General features: G+C 48.3%; 3 protein-coding genes across 6 annotated transcripts in view; 2 read left to right on the forward strand and 1 right to left on the reverse strand.

The window, feature by feature from the left end:
- Positions 1–95: 95 nt before the first annotated feature.
- The window catches only part of LOC130879290 (zinc finger protein 689), a 30,796-nt gene continuing 4,848 nt past the window's right edge, over positions 96–26,043 (forward strand). The window contains exons 1-3 of one of the 2 annotated variants that reach the window (XM_057777601.1): positions 96–263; positions 438–664; positions 24,125–24,238. In XM_057777601.1, coding sequence (XP_057633584.1) covers positions 238–263; positions 438–664; positions 24,125–24,238 — 367 coding nt within the window. In that variant the 5' untranslated portion in view covers positions 96–237. Of the gene's footprint in view, positions 264–437; positions 665–23,412; positions 23,933–24,124; positions 24,239–26,043 lie in introns of those variants that run through there. The other variant, XM_057777602.1, reaches the window with a different exon arrangement.
- The window catches only part of LOC130879291 (zinc finger protein 764-like), a 69,534-nt gene continuing 44,023 nt past the window's right edge, over positions 533–26,043 (forward strand). The window contains exon 1 of the mRNA XM_057777604.1: positions 533–664. The gene's annotated coding sequence lies outside the window, so the exon portion shown is untranslated. The remainder of the gene's footprint in view (positions 665–26,043) is intronic.
- On the reverse strand, positions 1,516–6,841 carry Prr14 (proline rich 14). 3 transcript variants are annotated; one of them, XM_057777598.1, is made up of 12 exons: positions 6,728–6,841; positions 5,880–5,951; positions 5,584–5,752; positions 4,818–4,939; positions 4,557–4,746; positions 3,909–3,952; positions 3,611–3,816; positions 2,671–3,256; positions 2,466–2,535; positions 2,298–2,389; positions 1,960–2,031; positions 1,519–1,870 (listed from the first exon to the last, which is right to left on the reverse strand). In XM_057777598.1, the coding sequence occupies exons 2-12, from the start codon at positions 5,900–5,902 to the stop codon at positions 1,615–1,617; spliced, it is 1,830 nt and encodes a 609-aa protein (XP_057633581.1). In that variant the 5' UTR covers positions 5,903–5,951; positions 6,728–6,841; the 3' UTR covers positions 1,519–1,614. The 3 variants fall into 3 exon arrangements, with proteins under 3 accessions (XP_057633582.1, XP_057633581.1, XP_057633583.1); XM_057777599.1 differs by lacking the exon at positions 6,728–6,841 and having other exon boundaries at positions 1,516–1,810; positions 5,880–6,488; XM_057777600.1 differs by lacking the exon at positions 6,728–6,841 and having other exon boundaries at positions 1,520–1,870; positions 3,611–3,720; positions 5,880–6,486.

Raw genomic sequence — 26,043 nt, forward strand, 5'->3', positions numbered from 1 at the left:
CCGGCCTCCGCTCCGCCAGAACTTCCCTGCCCCTCCTCCCTCTTCCTCCTCAGCCAACGCCTCCTTCCTCTCTCCGCCTCCTCCCACTCTCCGCCTCCTTCCTCCTCCCTCCGCGGCTCAGGCGTTTATAGGTTGGCAAGTAGACGTCAACGCGAAGGGCGGAGCCAGAGTCGCGGGAGTGCCGGATGTAACCGCCATCAGGCCTCGGATTGGACGGTCCGATTGGCCCCGCCCCCCATGTCTTGTGACTCGGCTGGTCCGAAGTAGGTGTTTGGAGCGGCCCTTTGGGCCCCCCGCCTCTTCCTGCTCTCTGCTCATTGGCCGCCTCCTGGCGGCTCCGGGGGGCGGGGCCTGGCGTGGGCGGGCCGCCGGCCGCCGGGGGGCGTTCTCTGACGGGTCGGGACTTATGCCTGTCCGCCTGTTGGCGTTTCACGCAGGCGCAGGGCGGAAGCCCCGCCTGCGGTCTTAGGGCGGCTCGCTCCGCCGCGTCGCCTCCGTACGGGGAGGCTCGGCGAGCGAGCGTCATCAGCGGGGCGGAGACCGAGCTCCTGTTCTGCGGGCGTCGAGCGGCAGCCTCCCCTTCTAGCGCTCAGCAATAAAAAGCACTTTGCACTCGTGTGCGGAGTACTCTTTCGCCTTAATTCACTTGGTAATCGTGTTCGAGGTAAATATTTGCTATTTGCTCCATTTTATTAAGGGGATCTGTACGAACAGACTGGATTCTGGCTCCAGAGCGAGGGCCCTGGCCACTGTCCGAAGCCTTTCTGTTATGTGACTCTGATTTCTGGTTTTTTGGATTTTGGTTTTTCAATGTATCGTTATTGTGTGGCGGTGGACCTGATGTATGTAGTAGTGTGAGTGCCATGATATGCACGCCGAGGCCCGAGGACAACTTTGTGGAGGCTTCAACTTTCTTGTGGGTTCTGGGGACTGATTTCTGGTTTCTAGGTGTATGTGCTAAGCGCCTTTTATCAGCCTAGCTGGCCACTGGCCCTGGCTCTTACTGTAATGTGGACGTTTCCCTGACAAACTCACCTGGTGTTCTCGTTGATAAATTCCCTAATAGGACTTGTACCGGACAAGTATCAATGGTAGGTTGTTCTAGGTGGGTGATTACAGCGTTTGGAAGGAATTCAAGACCATCTTGATCAAGGCCTTCGTCTATTCCAAAGTCTTTAAATTTCTAGGATGTATATGAGTAGTGAGTGTATAGTGGCGTTTCTGTTTTTCCTTCATAAATATCCCCCCATAAAAATGTTCTCGAGAGCGTTATCTGTGGGCTGGAGAGATAGTGTGTCTAGATTTGATCCCCTAGTACTGCCGGGGACGAGAGTGGGGTGGGGAATCTCTAGGGACCACTCTACCCACTTGTCTGCAACCCCTTTTTTCTTCTCTGGCACTGTCTGTCCCCTTTTTCTACTCCTTTGGTGACCAACATAGAAGCAGTGTAACTAGTTGGTCTCAAACTCTGTTGAAGACACAAAGGAATCGGAAACATATTGAAAACTTTATAGAAATATAGAGAAAAAAAATACAATCGACCCAGAGATTTCCCCCCTCCCTGAAGGACGGATGGACAAACAGTGAGAGCTCCTAGAACTGACAGGGCTGCTCTCAGTCTCTCTCCTCCTCTAGGAGCAAGGCATCTAGCTCCTTCAGCCGTTCTTGCAGCAGATGTCCCACGTCCTGGCTGGGTGCCAGGTTAGGAGTAAGGGTTCTGCCAGCTGCAGTGCGGGCCCCTCGTGATGGTCGACGGGATCGAGGAAGGCTACTGTCCCGAAATTCTACAGCCCGTCGGAGTTTCCTAGAACTGGTAAAAATCAGAGTCCCATTGCGCTCCCGCGGCTCCTCGAAGATGGTCTCAAAGGTCCTGGGCCGGGCAGGGAGAAGAGGTGTTTACCAGCATGCTCCCTGGTTCCAACGGCCCTCTGCTGCCCTCAGACCTTCCAAGTTTCTCACCTTCTGGCTGTTGGTGATTGATAATTCTTATTGGTATAAATTTCTTCCAAAGTAAACTCCTTCTTGTTCAATCTGTAAGCAAAAGCAAAGGGCACTGAGAAACCCTGAGCAAGGAGGTCCTGAGAAGGTCCAGGGAAAGCCTGACTGAATTTTGGGTTTGGGGCCATGTGAGAGTCAGAAGTAACGCGTGAGGAAGTTCTAAGCACAAGCCACGTCCTTGCTAAACTTAAGTCTTCCAGGCTGGACTACGCTCCTTGAGAGGAGCCAAGGCTGTACTTGAGGGATACGAACTGTTACCTACTTGGTCATGGTAGCTCCCTGCCCTCTGAGCCTCTCACCTGACTGGTCGAGGCAGCCCCATTGGTGTAAGGTTTGGTTGTAGTCGGACAGGCGTCCTCCGTATTCTGAATCCAGAAACCTTTCCCGTGGTCTGCAAAAATGGGGCAGAGGGTGAAGGGAAGGCATGGGCTCAGGCCTCAGCTAGTTCCCGTCTCTTAATTCATTACCTTGGTCTCTGGGTCAGAAAGCACCTTGTCCTTTGAGGCTTTTAACTCCTTCCCCTTGGTTGAACCCAATCTGCAGAGATGGTCAACAGTCAGGGACAAGGAAACACAGAGCAATACACCCGTCTTCTGTCACTGGTTACTGAGCAAAGGAGGCCGGGCTCAGGCTGTGGCCAAGGCTTCCAGAAGGGTTTATTAAGAGCACTACCTGGGTTCTGCTGGTTCGCAGAAGAAGGAAGTGGATGCAGTGGATGAGGAAGATGTAGTGAGAGAAGGTGAGACTCCCACTCCTCCAAGAGGGAAGACCTCTTTCCGGAGACAGGGCCGAGGAGGCGGTGGGGTCCGGGTCATCTCCCCACAACCCACAGTATGTCTCCGGGGCCTGGACTGGCTTGGCTGGGATGGAACAGGAGGCCAGGTACAGCTACCTGGGCCAGGGGGCCCCAGATCAGGGCAGGAGTAGCTTCGGCCCAGAGATAATTTAGGGACAGGTGGTGGGGCACTGTCCTGAGTCCGCCACTGACGGATAGGGGGCCGGGGGCTGACAGATGCAATTCTCTCAGTAGCCCTGGACTGCTCAGCCTCTGAGATAGCAATCTTCAACTCCAATTTCATGGGAGGTGATGGGGGTGGAGGCTGTGGTGCTTTGTTAGGCGTGAGGAAGATGTCAGCGAAGCTCTCAAGCTTGGATCGGACGGAACGGAAGAGAGGGGCCAAGCCCCAGGGACTGAGACGGGGGCGTAAAAGGCTGGACGGTGGTGGGGTCAATGGGGCCTCCAGAGCAGGATCTGGGGCTGAGGAAAGGAGAGGGTCACAGGTGGGTATTCCTTACCCTCAGGTGATTTAAGCACCACCTCACAAGCCTCAGTCTCTTTCCCCAAACACTAACCTGTCTCTAGAGGAGTGAACCTGATCCTAAAGTCCTAGAAGTAGGATTGCTTAACATGCCCTAAGCCCTGGATTTGATCCCCAGTGCTGAAAAATAAAATAAAAACCCTCTGAAGTCCCTGAGGTCCAAATCCCATTTTTGTCCATCCTGCCCTGCCCTGGGAGGGGTTAAGTCCCACCCATAGTTCTTCCCCTGATGTTTCAAGCTTATGTTGCCTATTCCAGACTTTTGAGTCTTATTCCTCTATTCAAGTCCTTACCTGGTAGTGGGCTCTCTGGAGGGTCCGCAGGCAGAGTGGACGGCTGGAATGGAGGGTCTAGTTCTCTGGGCGCAGGCATTGGCTGATGAACTTTTGTCATAGGCTCAGCTCTGGGGTGAGGGGACAAAGTAAGAGTTGGGGGTGCTTCCAAGTCCAGGTCCCTCCTAGGCCAGTGTTTCCCCTGGCCCTTAAGACTTCTGAAGGAGCTATAAGGAAGGATTAGACAAGTAAATCCTGACGTCCCCAGCTCTGGATGTCTGCATGGTAGCTTTGATAATCCCTTCTCCAGCCATCTCACCTTTGTGCTGGGACAATGAAGCTGGGCCCATCTTCAGCCAAACCCTGGATATAAACAGGGGAGGTGATTTGAAAAAGCAGGAAGCCATCTTTGTTCCCCCATGGCCTAACTCATTCCCCAGCTATCTGCTCACCCCAATGACAACATTTTATGTGATAGACACTACCTGAATAAAGGGTAGAAGAAAAAAAATCTTTTGTCTACAACCAAGCAGGTAGTGTCTACCACATAAAATGTTGTCATTGGGGTGGTGGCACAAGCCTTTATCCCTATACTTGCAAGGTAGAGGCAGGCTATAAATTGGGTCAGCCTGGTCTACACACCAAGTTTTTGGCCACCCAAGTCTACATAGTGAATGGGAGGAGGGGGCGGTGAAGCGGGCTGGAGAGATGGCTCAGTGGTTGAGGCACTGCTGCAGTTCCAGAGGACCCAGCTTCAGTTCCCAGCACCCACATGGCAGCTCACAACTGTTTAACTCCTGTTCTAGGGGCTCCAATATCCTCATACAGATGTACATGCAGGCAAAACACCAATGTACATAAAATAAAAATAAATTATTTTAAAAAATTCTTTTGCCCTGCCTTTACCTCACCCAGCCTCATGCTTGCCCTAGTTGGAACCAGAGATCTTCACCATACTTTCTTATACCTCAACTGGTTGTCTGGAGTTAGCAATGTCTTCCAGTACCACCACTAGGGTGGGCTGGGTGACCTGGTCCACCTTCTGTGAAGGGCTCTCTTCTGGGCCAGAGGCTGCCCGTGAGCTCATCCTCAAGGTGGGAGAGGACTGGTGGATGCGGCTTAAAGGTTCTCGGCACAAATGCAGTGGGTCAGGAGGCCTAGAGAAGAAGTAGGGGGATCAGTGGGCTCAGCTGTGTTCTCAGCTTATTCCCTTCCCTGCCACACTCACCTGGCTTGTAAGGGCCACTTGACCTGCTGGGGTGGTAAAGCTGGTGACTGTCTGCAGACAGAATCTGGATGACTGTTGTGGTGCATCCGGCTAGAGGTGTCCTCTTGGTATGCCAGGGGGACCTAAGAGAGGAAGAGTTGTTAAAAAGGAGCCAAGCTGGGTTCATGCCTATATAATTCCAGTACTTCTGAGGCTAACACAAAAAAGATGGAGAGTTCCAGGTCAGCCTGGGCTAAAAGGAGAGACTCTGTCTCAGTAAGACAAAACGACAGCAAAAACCAAAGTAATGGAATGAGGCCAACTAGACAGGAGCTCCTGTGTCTCAGTGTCCCTAGTCACAGAGGAGACAGATTTCAGCTAGAATTCACTCAGATCCCTAAAAGAAGTGATTTGGTCTGAATTAGGAGTGAGATAGTAGAGTCAGGAGCTACAGGTGTGAAATGTAAGTCATCTAATCTAACCCAGGCTCTGAAGAAATGGAAAAAGAAGTGACGTTTTTCTCATCTCTGTCGCCTAACCAAAGACACAACCAGCATGCTTCCCGGGGGGGCAGGGCAGCCAGAAGTTTCTCATACTTAGTAGGATATGGTTCCAGCTCAGTGGAGGGTGCGGGGAGGACAGGCACACCCCAGAACCATGCAGAAGTCTTGCATTAAGGAGACTGCTTTGAATGCTGGCTTAAGGGATCTGGTCTGAGTTTAGTACTGAGCCAGGGCGGGGGTGGAGGACTGGGAAGGGGGAGGCGTCTTTCAGTTAAAGGGCTCACCCTGTTTGTAGCCATGACATCTTCCAGCACCACGGCCAGGACCCTCCGAGAGGCCTTTTCCAGGGGCGAAGGAGTCCCCAAGTGCTGCAGCCTCGGTCTTTTTGGGCTCCTGGCTTCCCATAATGCTCGAGCTAGGGGCTGGCGGCACAGGTTTGACTGTCTAGAAGGGCTGGAGGATGAAAGAAGTAGAAGACAGTTGCCCGAACCAGTTGTTGGCTCTGTAGTGGTCGGGTACAGCCGCCAGGATCCCCGTGTCCCAGGCTCAAGACAGGCAGGCGGGCAGGGAGCGCTCTCACCTGGAGTCCCCAGGGAAGTCCATGGGGAAAGCGGTGGTTCCAGGGAGTCCCTGGGGGATCCCAGGCTCCGGCCTGGGGTAAAGGGGGAACAGGGGAGTAGGGAGTGAGGGCCAGCTCCTCCCCCGGGACTCCGCCCTTCATGGTCCGCCTGCGGCTCCCGGTAGGCCACGGGCCTTTTCTCGAAAGGGCGCCCCCAGCTGGCAGCTCGGAGCCGGGTCCTCCCGCTGCAGCCGCCTTGACCACTCGGACCCTGCCTGGCACCTGCCTAGACTGGATTGTAGAGGTCACAGCTCTCCCAAGGCTCGAGCCTTCTGGGACCTTTGTCCCTGTAGAAGCCTCCCCGGGGTTCTCAGGGATCCGCTGGGATCCCGGTCCTGGGAGGTTCCGTTTCCGCTAGATTCCTCGGTGATCCTCGCCCCGCCAAACAAGGGCTCCAGAAGAATTACTCCACATACTGACAGCCCTCCCTCCCACCAGATCGCCTAAATTGGATCTCGGTGGAAAGACTCCTACGGCGCGGGTCTCCAATCAGAAGCCGCGCGACTCGCCTCCTCCCACTGTGAGCTTCGTCTTAACAAAGTTCCATTCGGGGGAGGCCCAAGCTCATCAACGAACTCAGCCCGGATGCCGGGGTATACCCTGTCAAACCGACAACCCATTCACTCCAATCCCGGAAGGTCCAGCCTCCCGGTAACAGCCCACCCCAAGCCCCCGCCCTGCCTGGATCCCCGCCCCACGTTTTCGGGAGCTCGGGACCAGATGGCTCAAGCGTTTCCTTCAACGCCCGCCTCTCTGCCCTTTCTCCTGCCGGGTCCCCCCCATTCCCACCCCTCCCCTGCGCCGCTCACCGCAGCTTTCCTAGAATCCCGGGTTTTCGACAGCTCCCACCTCCGGCTTCTTTAAAACCAGCCTTACGCAGATCTGTCCAACCGTCGGAGGCCTTCTTCTCTGTGTCTTGGGCACCGCCCAATCGCTGGTGCTGGTCTTCCGGGGTTAGGCGAAGCTACGTGAAACCGCCAGGCAGCCATGATATCTAGGGGCAAGAAGCTAAAACTAGGACAGCGCCGCCATTATAATTGAGGGCAGTACGGCTGGAGCACTAGGCGACCGAATTTTACAAAGGCCAGTCAATGGTCAACTACTATGTCAAGTTTCTTGATCTATTTGGACAACAGTAGTGAAGCTGAAGTTCTCCACATTTTATAAAGCCTTCCGTTTGTTTTTTTCCTCTTGTTCCTATGCCAGTAAATATTGAAAGCTAAGAAATTTCCATTCTCTTGAGTTCCTCGAAGTTGAGGCTCTGGGAGTGAGGGAAAAAGCAGGGCAGAGACCCTGAATATACAAGGTTAACGATTAGGGCTGGTGCGTCCTTGGACTTGTTCAGTTTCTGGACAGACTGGTTAGAGCCTAAGTGGATGCAGAGAGATTCATTCGCTGGTGTTAAGTTTACTTCTTCCTAGAGTACTGTCTGTGTGCCTCTAGGAAGGTTCAGTAGAGGCTCCACTGCAGGAGACCAAAGGGTTGCTGGGTGGAGCAGGTTCAGCGTCCTTTCTATTCTGAAGAGGAGCCTGGTAGGGGTCAGGTAGTCTTTAGGAATGCGTGATAAGGAGTAGAGTCCTAATGCTTGCAGAGCCTGCACCAGCAGACCCTTTATTAGGAGCTGGACTGCTGTGGGGAAGAAATGGACATTTACTGGCATTCTGCCCTGTGAATGTGCTCTTCCCGCCTAGCCAAAGCCCCCAACTTCCCTAGGATTCCCTGTTCCAAATCAGTGTGTGTGTGTTGGTTTATGTGGAGGCAAGAAACCATCGTAGAGTGCCTTTCTTGTTCTTTAAAAAAAAAAAAGAAAAAGAAAAAGAAAAATTACTTTTAAAAAGTATGTTTATTGCCGGACAGTGGTGAGGCACACCTTTAATCCCAGCACTCTGAAGGAGAAGCAGGCAGATCTCTGTTTGAGGCCAGCCTGGTCTACAGAGTTTCAGGACAGCCAGGGCTACACAAAGAGACCCTGTCTCCTCTCAACTCTCCCCGCCCCCAAGGGGTGGGTCTTCCCACTTCAAAGGACTTAATTAAAAAGTACCCTTTACAAGTGTTTAGTTCCAGATGTAGTCAAACTGACGACCAAGAACAGCCATCATAGGGCCCTGGACGGCTGAAAATTCACAGCAATCCTTCTTAGCTTTCCAAGTGCAGGGATTACAGATAAGCACCGCTAAGTCTGGCTAGCTAATACTTTTCTTGAAATACTCACATACCATATAATCCACCCACCCAAATGTACAATGAAAGAATTCTTAGTCCCCAGAGCCATGAGAAAAATGGTTCAAGAAGTCTGGAAAACTTGTGTTCCCTGATGAATCAAGAATTTGCACTTGGCATTGTAATTTTGGAAGCTTCATCCAGGCTGTTTTGGGCATATGGAAATCAATTGGCTTAATTGGAAATACGGGAAAAATAAAAATGCCCTGGGCAAAGGGAAATGCTTCAATCCATTGAGGCTGGACTCCCCTGCAGCCACAAAAGACTAAGTTCATTCTTTTTCTAAGTTCATTCTTTTTTTTTTTTTTTTTTTTTTCGAGACAGGGTTTCTCTATGGCTGTGGAGCCTGTCCTGGAACTAGCTCTGTAGACCAGGCTGGTCTCGAACTCACAGAGATCCGCCTGCCTCTGCCTCCCAAGTGCTGGGATTAAAGGCGTGCGCCACCACCGCCCGGCCTTTTTTTTGGTTTTTTGAGACAGGGTTTCTCTGTGGTTTTGGAGTCTATCCTGGAACTAGCTCTTGTAGACCAGGCTGGTCTCGAACTCACAGAGATCCGCCTGCCTCTGCCTCCCAAGTGCTGGGATTAAAGGCGTGAGCCACCACCACCCGGCAACTAAATTCATTCTTAAAGTGTCTCCGAGCCTTCTTTTGATGGCCTCGCGTGAACCCACACCAGTGCCCACAACACACATGACGTTATGGTGCCCAATGCGTGGCTTGAAATAGGACAAAGGATCTGCTGAAGGACAGAGAAGCCTGCCACTTTGACAACTGGTAGGACAAGTGCCCTCAGTGGAAGGGGACTCTCCATCTCAGGAGCCAGGGTCTGTGCAGCTATTACAACACCTGTTAAAAGGAGATGGCGTGGAAGCCAAGGAAAATAGCTACAGAGCTCTCGGTGTTAATGACACGGCCCTGCCACCGGCTTCAGCAGCTATGGAAGCAGGTGAGGAGAGCTCTGAGGAGAGCTCATTGGAAGGGAGAGCCCATACAGTTAGAAATGTGGTCTGGAAGTCACTCAGTATCAGACGCTCTGGAGCCACTGCAGAGCGAGGAGTCACCTAAAGCTGAATCTGAAGTGAACAGGAAAATAAAAGACACTCAGGCTAGAAATCGTGAGTCAGCAGAGAATGTTCCTTCCCAGTGGATAGGAACACTGTTTCAGAGGGCAGCGACAGTGAGGAAAGCCAGGACACTGGAGATGATGCTCCTCCTTCAGCAAGTTCCACTGGCACGCACCACCACTGGCCACACAAACGCAACCATAAGATTGTCTTTTGTATTTAACTTCTTCCTTTAGTAATATTTTTAAATGTTTATTTTTATTTCATGTGTGTGGATGTTGTCTGCATTATGTGAGTATGCTATTTGCAAGCCCAGTGTCCAGAGGCCTGAAGAAGGCTTCACATCCTAGAACTGGATCTAAAGATGGCTGTGAAGCACTATGGGTGCTGGGAAGTAAAGCCAGGCCCTCTGCACAGCAGGAAAGTGCTCTTAACTGCTGACTAGAGCCCCAGTCCTAGCCTTGGCAGTATTAATGCTTTTTTAAAGGCACTATTTGCTGCAGGGTAGTTTATCACACTGAGATTGCATTATATCCTGGAAAAGCCTGTTTCTAGTTGTGGTGTGGCTCAGCCCTAGTGCACACCTTTAACCCAAGAGCTTTCTGCTTATTGCAAATAAGATTAAATAAAGTTGACAGGAAGTGAACAAGACAAAAACCATAGAGAGTAAGAGGGAGTCAGGACAGAGAGAGAGACACACAGGAAGTGGAAGGGAGAGACATTGAGTTGGAGGAAGGTCAGCTGGGCGCTTTCTCTGTCTCTGAGCTAGCAGGTTTCCACCCCAGCATTCGTCTCCCAAGTCTTTATTGGTAAAACTGAACATTGAATTTTTGTCAAAAATAATAACCATTTAATTATTTGTTGTTAATTAATTTTAATTAACTGGTTTCAAGGTAATTAATTTTTCTTCTCTTATATGTTACATCCTAACCTCAGCTGCCCCTCCCTCCTCTCTTCCCAGTTCCCCCTTGCAAACACACCTTCCCTTTCTCCCAGATCCACTACTCCTCCATTTCCCTTCAGAAAAAAAATCAGATCTCCCAGGGATATCAAGCAAGCATGACATAACAAGTTACAATAAAACTAGGCGCAGACCCTTATTATCAAGTTATAGTGTTAGCCACTCCCACCAGTTCTGCGCCATCTTTACCCCAGCACATCTTGCAGGCAGGACAAATTGTAAGTTGAAGGTTTTGTGGCTGGGTTGGTGTCCCACTCCCTCCACTAGGGGCCTTGCCTGGTTACAGAAGATGGCTAGTTCAGGCTCCATATCCCCCATTACTAGGAGTGTGCACTAGGGTTACCCTCATAGATTTCAGAGATTTCCACTGCACTAGGTTTCTACCTCGACCCCTAATGTCCCCCAGTTCCGACTCTCCCAATACTCTCCCTTCATCCCTCCCCTGCACCTGATCCCTCCTGTTCCCATTCCCACCCACCCCCAACCCACACTTGGAATCCATTCTATTTCCCCGTTCCAGGGAGATTCATGCATGTCTCCCCTCTCCTTGAGCCCTCCTTGTTACTTGCCTCTCTGGATTTGTGGACTGTAGCATGGTTTTCCTTTACTTTACAGCTAACATCCACTTATGAGTATATACCATGTTTGTCTTTCTGGGACTGGGTTACCTCACTCAGGATGCTTTTTTTCTAGTTCCATCCATTTAGCTGCAAATTTCATGATGTCTGTTTTTAAGCAGCTGAGTAAATTGTGTAAATATACCGCATTTTCTTTATCCATTTTCTGGTTGAGGGATGTCTAGTTTGTTTCCACTTTCTGGCTATTATGAATAAAGCCTTAGCAGTTTGTTTGCTTGCCTTTTCTTTTTAGGTTTTCTTGGAGACAGGGTTTCTCTGAGTAGCCCTGCTGGCCTGGAACTCGGTCTGTTGTTGCGTGAGTTCTAATTGGTCTTAATAATAAAATCCCAGAGCAAGATATCTGGGTAAATGCTGAAAGGTCAGAGAGACAAAGGAGCAAGCCACAGCCAACTCTTACCTTGCTAACTCCTGAACCAAAAAAAAAAAAAAAAAAAAGGCTGTGCGCTTCTCTCCTCCCACCTTACATTCCTCTCTCTACCCAGCCACACCATTTCTTGTCTGTCTATACAGACCTCCAAACCTCTATGGTTAACTAGTGGCTAGCTCCACCCTCTGATCTTCAGGCAAGCTTTATCTGTTAGAGCTCAAACAAAATAACACCACACCCTGTAGACCAGGCTGGCCTTGAACTCACAGTGATCATCCTGCCTCTGCCTCCTGAGTAACAGGATTAGGCCTGCACCATCAAGCCTTGTTGTGGAATCTTTTTGTACACTGTGAATATGTGCTGTGGAATATTAGTTAAGATTAGTATTACACTTGTTTATGCTGTGGAACATTTGTTTAATGATCCAAAGATATGTTACATCCTTTTATGTTGCATTTGTTTAACTCTGTAAAACTGTGCTACTTTGCCTGTCTAAACACCTGATTGGTCTAATAAAGAGCTGAATGGCCAATAGCTAGGCAGGAGAGAGGGATAGGTGGGGCTGCCAGGAAGAGAGAAGGAATAACAGGAGGGGAAATCTAGGCTCAGAAGTACAGCAATGAGAAGAGAGGGAGAGAGAAAAGGAGGGTAGGAGGACGCTAGGGGCCAGACACCAGCCACACAGCCAGGCACGGAGTAAGAAGAAAAGGAAGATATACAGAATTAAGAAAGGTAAAAAGCCCAGGACAAAATGTAGATGAGAAAGGGGATAAGTGCCGGGCGGTGGTGGCGCACGCCTTTAATCCCAGCACTTGGGAGGCAGAGGCAGGCGGATCTCTGTGAGTTCGAGACCAGCCTGGTCTACAAGAGCTAGTTCCAGGACAGGCTCCAAAACCACAGAGAAACCCTGTCTCGAAAAACCAAAAAAAAAAAAAAAAAGAAAGGGGATAAGTTAAGTTACAAAAGCTGGCTAGAAACAAGCCAACTAAGGCCAGACATTCATAATAAGTCTCAAGAGCTAGTTCCACCAGGTGGCCTTTAATCCCAACACTCGGGAGGCAGGCAGATGCAGGCGGATCTCTGTGAGTGCCAGGACAGGCTCCAAAGCTACAGAGAAACCTTGTCTCGGAAGCAAAAAAAAAAAAAAAAAAAAAAAAAAAAAAAAAAAAAGAGCTAGTTCCAGGACAGGAAGCAACACAGAGAAATCCTCTCTCAAAAAGAAAGAAAAAGAAAAAAGAATAAGTCTCTGTGTATTTATATGGGAGGTGGATGGCAGGCCCCCAAAAGAGTAAAAACAAAACAAAATAACAACAAATATGTATCACTTGGATTGGTTTAATAAACAGCTGAATGCCCAAGTGGCTAGGCAGGATTTTCAGGGCAGAGAGAACTCTGGGAAGAAGAAGGGTAGAGTCGAGATGAGATGCTAGGACTGAGAAGAAGTAGCACGGGCAGTACAGGGTAAAGGTAATAAAGCCATAAGACATTAAGTAAATAAATAAAAATGGGTTAAGTTATAAGAGCTAGTTAGAAACCAGCCTAAGCTATTGGCCAAGCTTTCATAATTTTTTTTTTGTTTGTTTGTTTTTTGTTTTTCGAGACAGGGTTTCTCTGTGGTTTTGGAGCCTGTCCTGGAACTAGCTCTTGTAGACCAGGCTGGTCTCGAACTCACAGAGATCCGCCTGCCTCTGCCTCCCAAGTGCTGGGATTAAAGGCATGCGCCACCACCGCCCGGCCAAGCTTTCATAATTAATAAGAAGTCTCCAAGTTGTGATTTGAGAGCTGGCGGGAGGCTCAGAAAAATCCACTAACAAAGCCTGACTTACTTGTTTATTTTTGAGACAGCATCTTATACTGTAGCCCAGGCTATCCTTGAACTCATGGCAATCCTCCTGCCTCAGCCTCCTAAGTCCTGGAATTATAGACCTGAGCCACCATGCCCATCTTTCATTTATTTTTGAAACTTTTCTTTATTTTATGCCTGTATTTATGTCTGGTGCCTTCACAGGCCAAAAAAGGGAGTTGGACACTGTTCCCAATCAGCCACACAATCATTTATACTCTCAACCTGTAGGGCATAACCTCCTGGGGGTTGACTCTTTTATGGGGGTTGCATATCAGATGTCCTGCATACCAGATATTTAATTACAATTCATAACAGTAGCAAAATTACAGTTATAAAGTAGCAACAAAAATAATTTCATGGTTGGGGGTCACCACAGCATGAGGAACTGTATTAAAGGGCCACAGCATTGGGAAGGTTGAGAACCACGGCTCTAGAGTCTGAGCGATGGCATTCAGTAGGTTAGGTATAAAAAATGTCTTAGTTACCCGACCAGCTAGTTTTATATCAATTTGACACAAGCTGGAGTCATCAGAAAGGAGGCAGCCTCAACTGAGAAAATGTCTCCATAAGATTAGTCTGTAGGCAAACCTGTAGGATATTTTCTCAATTAGTGATTGATGGGGAAGGGCCCAGCCCATTGTGGGTGGTGCCATCCTGGGCTGGTGGTCCTGGGTTCTATAGAAAACAGGCTGAGCAAGCCATGGGGAGCAAGCCAGCAAGCAGCATCCCTTCATGGCCTCTGCATCAGCTCTTGCTTCCAGATTCCTGCTGTTTGAGTTCCTGTCTCGACCTTTGATGATTAACTATGATGTAGGAGCATAAATTGAAAAAACCCTCTCCTCCCCAAGTTGCTTTGGTCATGATGCTCACCACAGCAATAAGACAGCTGCTGTTCTGTTACTGTGAAAAGATGCCATGAACAAGACAAGCGTTGAATTGATGCGGGGGTCTCTGCAACCAAGACAGACAGTAGAGTAATAATCCATGGGGGCGAGCTTGGCTTCACAAGGCCAAGTAGCTGGTGTTGGTCAGACGTGGGGAGTCTGACCCTGAACAGTTCAGGCATATTTAAGCACAGTACAATTTAGTGTAACCATTCCTGTGACAATTAACTTAATCCCATATGCACAACAGAGCACACACAAATCTTTTTGTGGAATCAAGTAAGTTAAATAAAGATCAGATGTGTCTATGCAGAAACTCTTTGTAAAGTACACATGACACCTTCCATAAAGATCTATAGGGGCTGGAGAGATGGCTTAGCGGTTAAGAGCACTGACTGCTCTTCCAGAGGACCGGGGTTCAGTTCCCAGCACCCACATGGCAGCTCACAACTGTCTGAAGATCCAGTTCCAGGGGATCTGACACCTTCACACCAGTGCACATAAAATAAAGTAAATAAACAATAAGAAATATTTAAAAAAAAAAAAAGATGGGATCTATAGATTGGCTGAGAAAAGCTTATGATAAGGGTCTGGGGATCTGGTGTAGACTCTTGCCACACATAGTGCAAAGGTCACCAGGCTATTACCACATTGCTCCCAGCCTTCTGGGCAGGTAACGGGTTATGTGTCCCTTACTTTGAATGAATAACCTTGTATGTTTAACATTCCTCGTTCCTCTAGTGCCTATCAGTGAGCTCAACAAACTCCATGTGTCCTACAAATTGGGGGCTTGCTTACCATTAGTCCACAATTATGGCAGGGAGCGTGGCTGCAGGCAGGCAAAGTCCTAGAGCAGCTCGGAGTTCACATATGATTCACATGCATGGGACACACTGAGCTGATGGGGCTCCTGAAATCTCAAAGCCCACTCCCAGTGACACACCTCCTCCAACAAGGCCCTGGTTTTATTTATTTTTAGTAATAGAGAACAGTTTATTCAGAAAGGAAAATGGGCTGGCTATAATATGGCTCAGAGGATCAAGGGCTTGCTGAACAAGCTTGGTGACATGAATGCGATTCCCCAGAACCCACACAAAGATAGAAAGAGAGCTAACTTCACAGTAGTCCTCTCGCTTCCAGACACGCACTGTTCCCCAAACATCAAATACACACACTGTATAAATACGTTAAAAAAGAAAGAAAAAAAGGGGGCTGGAGAGATGGCTCAGAGGTTAAGAGCATTGCCTGCTCTTCCAAAGGTCCTGAGTTCAATTCCCAGCAACCACATGGTGGCTCACAAGCATCTGTAATGGGATCTGGTACCCTCTCTGGCCTGCAGGCATACACACAGACAGAATATTGTATACATAATAAATAAATAAATATTTTTTTTAAAAAAAAAAGAAAGAAAAAGATATTCCAAAGGGTGGAAGTGGGATGGTGAGCTAGGAAAAGAGAGGCTCAAAAAGCATCTTTATTATCATACACGATATACAATTTACCATCTTAATTATTTTATAGTTCAGTAGTCAGGTTTCTGTCATCGATAGGTATCCACTCCACTCCCCACAACTTTTTCCTTTCACAACTGAAATATTTATCTACTAAAACAATTTCATTTCCTAGCCTGGGAGGTGCTGTCACACGCCTTTAACCCAGCACTCCAGAGGCAGAAGCAGGTGGATTTCTGAGTGTGAGGCTAGCCTGATCTACAGAGTGAGTTCCAGGTCAGCCAGTGCTTCACAGAGAAACCCTGTCTCAAAACAACAGGAACTACTGTAGATGCCTCCTATGAGTAGAGTACCATAGCACTTACCATTGTGTGACTAGCTTCGTTCATCTCATACCACAGTCTTCATCCATGTTCAGTATGTGTCAGCAACTACCTTCTATTTTAAGCTGGATATTCCACTGTACATTTTTATTTTGTTTATACATTCAGCTATTGATGCCACCATCTTTGGCTATTTCATAGAATGCTGCTAAGGACACAGGCTTACAAATGTCCCTTTGAGGTTCTCCTTCCAGCTTCCTCCCCTGCCCTTCCCCACAGGGTCTCCCTATTTATCCCAAGATGGCCTTGAACTCAGGATTCTTCTGTCTCAACCTCCAGAAATGCCATGATTATAGGCATGTGCTGCCATGCTCAGTAAGTTCTTTTGATGTGCTCTCAGAAGTGGAATTTCAGGGGCAGAGGCATGCACTTACAGGTCTGTTGACCTAAGTTTGATCCCTGGATCCCACAAGGGGGCAGGAAAGAACAGTTCCTCTATGCCTGAAGAAATAATTAAAAAACAAAACCAAACAAAATCAACTTAAAAAAGAATCTCAGTGTGGGCCAGTATGAAGCAGAGTCGGAGTTCACATAAAATAGAAAGGTACCCAGGCGCCCTTGAAAGTAGGGGCACGGACTTCTTATAGGAAGGTCATGAATGGCCACTTAAACCATTTTGGGGGCACCCAAGTTACTTGAAGAGGTTGCTGAGAAGCCTTTTCCCACTAGTCTGTTTGGGTATAAGGTCATAGGCTGATTCCCAAGGTGCCCTGGATAGGATCACCATCTGACAGGGTAAAAACTCGGGTTAAGGTGTGTGGGGACAGGGTGTGTGGGGACAGGGATGGGATCCAGAGAGAAGGCTCAGCAGTAAGAGCGCTGGTTGTTCTTTGAGGGGACCTGGGTTTGTCCCAGCACCCACACAGCAGCTCACAGATGTAACTCCAGTCTTAGGGGATCTGACACCCTCATCTGGCCTCCCAAAAGCACTGCAGGAATTTGGGTGGTGCACAGACACCCATATGCAAAAAAAAAAAAAAAAAAAAAAATTAAGACTAGGCTGGACTTGAACTCAGAGATCAATCCTGCCTCTGCCTTCTGAGTGCTGGGGTCAAAGGTGTGTGCCATCACACCTGGCTGAAACATCTCTATATAAAAGAAACACTGACTCTCTGATGTTCGCATCTCTATATAAAAGAAACACTGTCTCTCTGCTATTGGCATCTCTGTATAAAAGAAGCACTGTCTCTCTGCTGTTGGCAGCTTTCACAGCAGATGTTAATTGTGTTGGACTCTTGCATCTCAGTGAGACGCATCATTCACTCAGGAGTGAGGGCTCATTTTCTTTCCTGTGCTACTAGAATTTCCCCTGTCTTTCTATCATGCTGCAGCCTTTTTTTATTCCTAAATAGAAAATTGCTGCTTCTGCTTCACCAGATGGGGCTTCTCTGGATAAAAATTTCCACATAAGCGCCCTGTGTGAACAATCTCTTGTGCTGGTCTCAGCCAAACTGTACCCACAAAGACAATTTTCTCCTCTCCTCTCCTCTCCTCTCCTCTCCTCTCCTCTCCCCTCCCCTCCCCTCCCCTCCCCTCCCCTCCCCTCCCCTCCCCTCTCTCTCTCTCTCTCTCTCTCTCTCTTTCTCTCTGTCTTTCTTTTTTATTTTTGGATTTTTGAGACAGTCTCTCTTAATAAAAGTCCTGACTGCCGGGCAGTGGTGGCGCATGCCTTTAATCCCAGCACTTGGGAGGCAGAGGCAGGAGGATCTCTGTGAGTTTGAGGCCAGCCTGGTCTAGAAGAGCTAGTTCCAGGACAGGAACCAAAAAGCTACAGAGAAACCCTGTCTCGAAAATCAAAAAAAAAAGTCCTGACTATTCTGGGACTCACCATTAAGACCAGACTGGCCTCAAACTTAAAGAGACCCAAACTCTCTTGTTTTACAAAAAGCCAGAGTAAGAAATGAAAGTAGAGGAAAGGAGGATCAAGCATCAAGAGTCTCGATGAAGACAGATGTGGCAGTGCATGGGAGGCAGGAAGGGGGAGTCACCATGCATTCACAGCCAGCCTGGGCTACACAGTGGAACCTTGTTTGAGAGGAGGAAACTTTACCCTTGACAGAGCCTGTTTAAGCGAGTACTCACGTGAACATATGGCAAGACCTTGTGCAGTGACTTGAAGCCACAAGGACCTGCTTGCTTCAGTGATTCTTGGCTACCCAAGCTCAGAAGATATGTGTGTGTGTGTGTGTGTGTGTGTTTCTGAGACAGGGTTTCTATGTGGCCCTCCCTGGCTGTCCTGGAACTTACTCTGTAGACCAGGCTGGCCTTGAACTCAGTGATCTGCCTGCCTCTGCCTGCCACGTGCTGGGATTAAAGATGTGCACCAACACACCAGCTAGAATGCCCTCTGCCCTCGCTGAGACTCCAGCTTATAATACTACCTTTTATTTCATTTTTGTATTTTTTAACAGCACTATCAATGGAATCCTGGGGCCCATGCATGCTAGGCAAGCACTGTACCACTAAACCACACCCCTAGCCCTTGCCCCTACTTCTCTCAGAGAGCTTACTCCGTCCTGGAGACAGACTACACTTTGCGCCAACTGACCTTCCACCTGAGCCTGTCCATGCACAGATGCAGATGTGTACAGACTGTGGGCGCCACTGCGCCTATCTCTCCCTTCTGGCTACCACTGTCAAACACTTTCATGGTCAGTGCCACCATTGCCTATAATCTGCCACTCACTGTGCCAGCTAGGAAACTGCCTTCATTACTTCCTACACAGAGAGATGCTCTACTGGTGAAGTAACCACGAGCAGAGCATCTGCCACAGAGGCTCCCACAGCCATTCACAGATATGTGTGTGCACAGGTGGTAAACAGGATGAGATACACCCTACACAGAATCTATCCTCGCCTCATCTCCCTCCTGCCCAGCCACAGTTATGGTTTGAGTATGAACTGTCCCCTATAGGCTCAGTGTTAAATGCTTAGCCCAAAGCCAGTAGTGCCATTTTGTTCTAGAAAGTACGGTGGAATATAACTATGTAAAGATGGGTTACATTTGTTTAACGATGTAAAGATGTATTGTTTTGCCTGGCTAAGGCACTTGATTGGTCTAATAAAAAACTGAGCAGCCAATAGCTAGGCAGTAGAGGAATAGGTGGGGTTGGTGTGCAGAAAGAATGAGTAAGAGGAGAGAGAGAGAAGAAAGAATGAGGGAGAACGGTAGGGAAATGCTGGGACCAGCAAGCCAAGCCATCACCAGACAGACAGGTACGGAGTAGGACATAATGAAATGAAAGGTAGAAAGCCCGAGGCAAATGCAGACGAAGAGAAACAGGTTAAACTAAGTTATAGGAGCTAGTTCAACAAGCTTGTTACAGGGAAGTTTAGAAGGCAGGACCTAGCAGGAGAAGTAGATCACTGTGGGTAGGTCCTTGAGGATATATTGTTCCCGACCCCTTCCTATTTCTCTCTCTTTCTCCATCCTGTCTAATGTGAAATGAGCAGCTTCCTCCTCTACATGTTCTTGCCTCCATAATGTTCTGTCCAAGTGCATGAAGCCATGTCACTGTGGACCAAACCCTCTGAAATTATGAGCCAAAATAAATTCATCCTCTCGTTTCTGTCAAGCATTTGGTCACAATGATTACAAAATAATAATAACAACCTGCTGTGGAATATTCCTTTACATTGTGTGCATGGTACTGTGATTGGTTTAATAAAAAGCTAAATGGCCAATGGCAAGGTAGGATTTTCAGGGCAGAGAGAACACTGGGAAGAAGGAGAGCGGAGATGCCAGGACACAAAGCAAGCAGCATGGCATTACAAAGTAAAGAAAGGTAACTGAATCATGTAAAAGAACATAGGTGAAAAGATATTGGTTAATTTAAGTTATAAGAGCTAATTAGAAACAAGCCTAAGCAGCCGGGTGGTGGTGGTGCACGCCTTTAATCCCAGCACTTGGGAGGCAGAGGCAGGCGGATCTCTGTGAGTTCGAGACCAGCCTGGTCTACAAGAGCTAGTTCCAGGACAGGCTCCAAAACCACAGAGAAACCCTGTCTCGAAAAACCAAAAAAAAAAAAAAAAAAAAAGAAAAGAAAAAGAAAAAGAAACAAGCCTAAGCTATTGGCTAAACTTTCATAATTAATATGAAGTCTCTGTGTTGGTTATTTGAGAGCTGGCAGGCAGGACGAAAAAATCCACCTACAAATGGCGTCCAACGTCCAGCTCCCAAATAAAGACACAAAGACTTAATATTAATTTTGAATGTTTGGCCTTAGCTTATGCTTGCCCCACTAGCTCTTATAACTTACTTTAACCTGTTTCTCTTTATCTACGTTTTGCCTTGGGCCTTTTTACCTTTCTTTCATTCTGTATGTCCTACTCCATGTCTGACTGATTAGTGACTGCCTGGCTGGCCAGCTCCCATGTCTCCCTTTCTTTCTTCCTCATTCTCTCTTGTCTCTCTCCTCTCTTTTCTTCTGTTCTTCTACTTATTTTCTTTGTCCACCAGCCCCACCTATCCCTCTACTGCCTAGCTACTGGCTTTTCAGCTTTCTATTAGACCAATCAGGTGCCTTAAGCAGGCAAGGTGAAACAGCAACTCATCTTTACATAAACAATGTAACACATCTTTGCCTAGTTGAACAAATGCAACACACCTTTACACAGTGAAAGTTTCACAACACATCTCTCTGTGTATGAGCTGGTAATGAAGGAACTTTCCCAGTTGCTACAATGAGTGCCAAATTATAGGCAATGGCGGCGAACATAGATAAAGCAGGGGCAGGAGAAGAATAATGTATGGTGCACAGGATCTGTAGGAACTAGAAAATCCCCTTTCAGAGAGTGGGTATAGGAGTAATCAGAAATGAATCAGTGAGTGCTGGCCATGCAGCTCAGGGATAGGGTTTGTGCTTAGCTAAGATGCGTCAGCGAAGAACATGTAGTCCTGGAAAGGACAGTCTGAAACTGGACTGGGTGAATCTGTTGAGTAAGAACGTGGTTCAACTGAGATGATACACGCAGGGAGATCTGAGTTCTAGGCCAGCCTGGTCTACAAAGTGAGTTCTAGGACAGCCAGGAAGTAGCACCCTTCCATGGCCTCTGCATCACTCCTGCCTCCAGGTTCTAGTCCTCCTTGAGTTCATCCCTGAACTGTAAGCCAAATAAACCCTTTCCTCACTAACTTGCTTTTTGGTTTCATCTATGATATCAATAGAAACCCTAATTAATATACCTAAACCATCCCCAGCACCAAATAAAGCTGAATGTGCTATGCAACTTTTAATTCTATCACTCAGGAGTTAAGAGGTAGGAGGATTAGAAGTTCTTGGTTGTCCTCAGCTGGTGTGGGAAGTCCTTCTGTATATGTGTTGCTTTCATTGGTTATTAAAGAAACTGCTTTGGGCCAATGACTTAACCAAATATAGCCAGGCTATCTACATATATATATATATATATATATATATATATATATATATATATATAGAGAGAGAGAGAGAGAGAGAGAGAGAGAGAAAGAGAACGTGGAGTCAGAGAAAAGCTCTATAGCTCCGCCAGAGACAGATGCCAGATGGAACTTTATCTGGTAAGCCACAGCCATGTGGCAATACACAGATTAATAAAAATGGGTTAATTTAAAATATAAGAGTTAGCCAAAAAGCCGGGCGATGGTGGCGCACGCCTTTAATCCCAGCACTTGGGAGGCAGAGGCAGGCGGATCTCTGTGAGTTCGAGACCAGCCTGGTCTACAGAGCTAGTTCCAGGACAGGCTCCAAAGCCACAGAGAAACCCTGTCTCGAAAAACCAAAAAAAGAGTTAGCCAAAAATAGCTTAAGCTATTGGCCAAAGAGTATTAGAAATAATATAGTTTCTGTGTGATTACTTTGTGGTGTGGGCAGCCGGGAATGAAGAAGCAGCCTCCCCGACACTCAGCTACCTAGTGCATGTGAGGCTAGCCTGGACAGCATGAGGCCCTGTCTGGAAAAGAAAAGGCAATTATTGTTTACATTAATATATAGTTTTTCTACTTCTCCTAGGACTAATATTGCATGTCTATCTAATCTGGCCTTATTGTGAGGTGACCCCTCCAGGCAAAGGCCAGGGTCCAGGCAGTCTGTAAAATGAGAGTGTGCTAACGTTTAAGGTTGCATTTCTAGGCATTGACCTTCACTGAGCATGAACCATGGAGAAAACCTTTTTTAAAGTATTTATTTTATGAATAGGGGTGCATTGCCTGTGTACCACAGATGTGCCTGTTGCTGGCAGAGGGCAGTGCCGGATTTCTTGGGAGTTACAGACTGGTTGTTAGCCACCATGTGAGTGCTAGAAACAGAACTTGGGTTGTCTTCAAGAGCAAGTGTTCTTAACCATGGAAACATAACTTCAGCTCTGCAGAAATTAGTCATAAGGCTTTTTGCCCAATGTAGAGTTGTTAGTGCCACATGGAAGACATCGTAGGTTCAGATTTCATTCCTACGCCTAGTAATAGATTTTGAGCAAGCTGATTAAGACTTGTGGGTTGGTTTGTTTGGTTTTTGTTCATTTGTTTTTTGAGATAGCCCTTGCTGGCCTGGAACACACTATGGATGTCCTCTGCATAGTGCATAGATCTGCCAGCCTCTGCCTCCCAAGTGCTGGGAATTAAAGGTGTGTGCCACCACACCCAGCTGTCTTACGATTTTTGTTGTTTTGTTTGGGGAGTGGGCAGCACAGTTAACCAAATCCAGGACTTCGCACTGCGGCACAGAGATAATTACCCTCACAAGTCTCCAGACAGTAAGCCGCAGACAGCATCTACTCTGGTATTCCATGTGCTTAGCTGGCTCTAAACAGCAAAAGCACAGAGGTCTCTGTGTGGCCTCTTAATGTGTGGATCTTCTCCACACTTCTCCACAGCGGGCAATCTTCCTTACAGTTTGTTCTGATATTTATACGAGGGTTTGGTTTCTCACCCAGTCCTGGTTATCCATTTTTAAAGATATTTTTATACAACTTCGAGCCTCATGCATGTTAGGCAAATGCCCTACCACTGGGCTACATACCCTTTCTTTAAAAACAGGTTCTCCCTGTGTTGCTGTCCATGCTATCCTGGAACATGCTGATGGCACAACCGCACTAATTAGGAAAGCCACGGTGGAGATGTGACTTCCCTGCTTCCAAGTGAACTGACCAGCTAGTCATCTGCTCTTTAGCAGCCTAAATGTGCATCCCACTGTACAAAGAAAGAGTACGCACAAGTTATTAGTTTAGCCTCCAAACAAAAGTCAAACTTCCTAAAGCATTGAAAGGTGAGTCATTCATGTCCATAGACTACTTAGGAGCTGCCCAAGGTACAAGATTAGTTAACTTACCCTTCTAGTCATTCAGTGTTACCAGACGTGCCAAAAACGTTATCACTGCTCCTGTTCTTCCTAGGACTTTTCAGAATTCCTCGCTGAGACAACTTTATGGTATAGAAAGCAGATATTCAACAAATCCATGTTGACGTTCTGTGACGTTTCCTAGGGGCCCCAGCTAGGACAAACAAACACTGGAGAACACAAGGAGGGCCTCCTACTTCTACACTTCTCAAAACCTGTTTCGAACACTTCATCAACCTTCTTGCCCTTAAGAATCCCTCGGCTTCATTCAAACGGGCCGCCTTCGCCAACACCCAATCAGAATGTCCGATCTTCAGCTACCGACCAATGAAGGAATGCAATAGATAAGGGGGAAAGTAGGCATGAAGCCATCTCGCAGCGCCATTACACTTTAGGGCAGGGAGGTTAAGAAGCCGGCATGGCGCTCGGGTCAATAAAATCGATAGCTGGAACCTGCCTGTGTTCTAGGCAGCGGCGGTGCAGGAGCGGCGCCGCCATCTTCCCCGAAGGCATCTTCCGGTGCCTGTCATCCAAGTTCCAGCGGGAGTTTCCTGAATAACGGTGTGGTCGGCGTTGGGACGCCTGGTCCCTCCGGCGGCAGATTCGGATTTCCTCCGGGCCTTCCCGGCCGGGCTCCCAGGTCTCGGGGTGCGCGGTGCCCGGGCAAGGCGGGGACGCAGGTCCGATGGCGCCGCCTCCGGCTCCGCTCCCCGCGCGGGCACCCAGAGAGACCGGACCTACTCGGAGAAGGGGCAGGAGGCCAAGAGCCTTGAAGTTCGCGGACGTGGCCGTGTACTTCTCCTCGGAGGAGTGGTGCTGTCTGCGGCCCGCGCAGCGGACTCTGTACCGGGATGTGATGCGCGAGACCTACGGCCTCCTGGGCGCGCTCGGTGAGGCCCGGCCCAATCGGCTTACGCGGGGCCTAAGGGATGATGGAGCTTGAGGGCGGGGAAGAGTGGGGGCAGGGACCCAGGGTCCTGACCTGCGCCCAGCTTTTAGGGGTGGGAGCAGAGCCTCGGTATACTTTTTTTAAAAAGCATCCTTTACCGAGGCCAGCCCTCTGACTGGTTCTCCTCCCCCAGGATGTGCGGGTCCCAAACCAGCTCTCATTTCCTGGTTGGAACGAAATACCGATGATTGGGAACCGGCAGCCCTAGATCCGCTGGAGTACCGGAGATGGGTAACATTCCAGAGAAGTGAGTTAAAAGTGCCCGCGGAGACCCTGCAGCCCTCTAAACTCTTTCGACCCAGAATTTTTGGTCTGGTTAGGGGTAACCGGTTGCTTGTACTGTAGGCAAGCTAACTACCTGTAGTAGTCCATCGACATAAATGAATCACTGAGCTTTGGAAAAGATCCTGCTCCCCAGGATCTGGGACCTACCGTCCATTGCACGGAACTCGGGTCCTCTGAAGAGTAGGAAGCCTCAACCACTGAGCCATCCCTCTAGGCCCTGGTTCACTCTTGAATTTAAAAAAGAAAAGGCCCGTTAATTTGAACGTGCTCCTAGGCTGTGCACTCCTGGATGAAATAGGCTCAAAGATCTTCAACATTGTTTACAGCTGCGGCTCTCAAAGTCCTAGACCAGCAGCTGCCTATCTGGGAGTTGTCTTAAGTCAGGAGTTTCTAAGTTGTAATGAACAACATGACCAGAAGCAGCTTGGGGAGGAAGGGGTTTATTTAACTTACATTTTCATATTATAGATCATCATCAAAGGAAGTCAGGGCAGGAACTTCAAGGCAGAAACTGAAGCAGAAGCCATGAGGAAGGCTGCTTACTGACAGCTCCCCTGCTTTCTTATATATCCAAGACCACCTGCCTAGGGATGGCACCACCCACAGTGGGCTGGACCCTCCCACACCAATCACTAGTTAAGACAATGCAGGTTTGCCCAGAGGCCAGTCTGGTGAGGGCATTTTCTCCATTGAGTTCCCTCTTCCTAAATGACTCCAGCTTGTATGTATCAAGTTGACATAAAACAATCCACACTGGCCCCTTGTCACCTTGACACACAAACACATCCCTGTTGCCCTTGTTCATCCCAAGGCCTCAATTCAAACACTCCAAAAGTTGGGTCTCCTTACAACGTCCAGATTCTCTTTCAAAGAGTTTCTCTAGAATATCCCAAATCTCTCTAAAATTAACTACAGGTTCCCATAAAAGAAACAACAACAAGAAGTTGTGTACTTTATTCCAAATAGTTACAATAAAATCAAAGCAAAATGAAGGTCCAACAGTATGAACTTCTCAGCGTCAGACTGCCGACCGCACCGTCTTCTGGGCCCAGCGGACTTGGCAGTGGCACTTCCCGTGACTGCCATCCCCAGCACACACAGCTTCTTTGCTAAGCCAGCTCCACACGGCAGCTGCTGCTGTGGGTGCTGGTCAGCTGTGGTAATGGATCTGCCAAATGCTGGGGCTACCCCTTCCCCACTATCCTCTGCTGGGCTCCCGTTAGAGACGTTGACCCTGCCATACCCTGCCCAGCTCCAGTTTCCCTCCCTGACCCCTTCAGTCCCGAGGTTCTGACTTCAGCTGAAGGTGCCATGTTCACCAGTGGTCTGGACTTGCCTGCCACAGTGCCAGGCCTCAGTTGCTCCCCATGATCCTTTATGCCTTCCAAACTAAGAGATCCTGGCAAACTTGAATGTAACCAAGTTCAGCTGCCCACATGAGATGCAGCCTTGGCCCCATCATGGACCGCAGCTCTGTGTACTGACCCTGAGGAAATACTCTGACATTTATGATCCTTGGTGGTACTGGTATTTTTTAATCATGCTAATTTCTCAGACCCACCTGGCCGGCATTAGTTTCCTAGCTAAGCAAAGGTTTCAATTTAGTAGTTCTTAATTAAAAATATCACATAGCCAGGTGGTGGTGGTGCACGCCTTTAATCCTAGCAATTGGGTGGCAGAGGCAGGTGATCTCCAAGTTCAGGGCCAGTCTGGTCTACAGAGTGAGTTCCAGGACAGCTAGAGATACACAAAGAAACCCTGTCTCAA

This window comes from Chionomys nivalis, chromosome 8, assembly GCF_950005125.1.
Source record: "Chionomys nivalis chromosome 8, mChiNiv1.1, whole genome shotgun sequence".
In the NCBI taxonomy this organism is placed as follows: Eukaryota; Metazoa; Chordata; class Mammalia; order Rodentia; family Cricetidae; genus Chionomys; species Chionomys nivalis.

Excerpts from the sequence above, each read along its gene's own strand:
- Prr14 (XM_057777598.1), bottom strand. The coding sequence starts at position 5,902 with ATGGACTTCCCTGGGGACTCCAG. Across the intron at positions 3,817-3,908 it reads TTCATTGTCCCAGCACAAAG|CTCCTTCAGAAGTCTTAAGG; the intron begins GTGAGATGGCTG and ends CCTTCCTTATAG. Across the intron at positions 1,871-1,959 it reads CAATCACCAACAGCCAGAAG|GACCTTTGAGACCATCTTCG; the intron begins GTGAGAAACTTG and ends TGCCCGGCCCAG.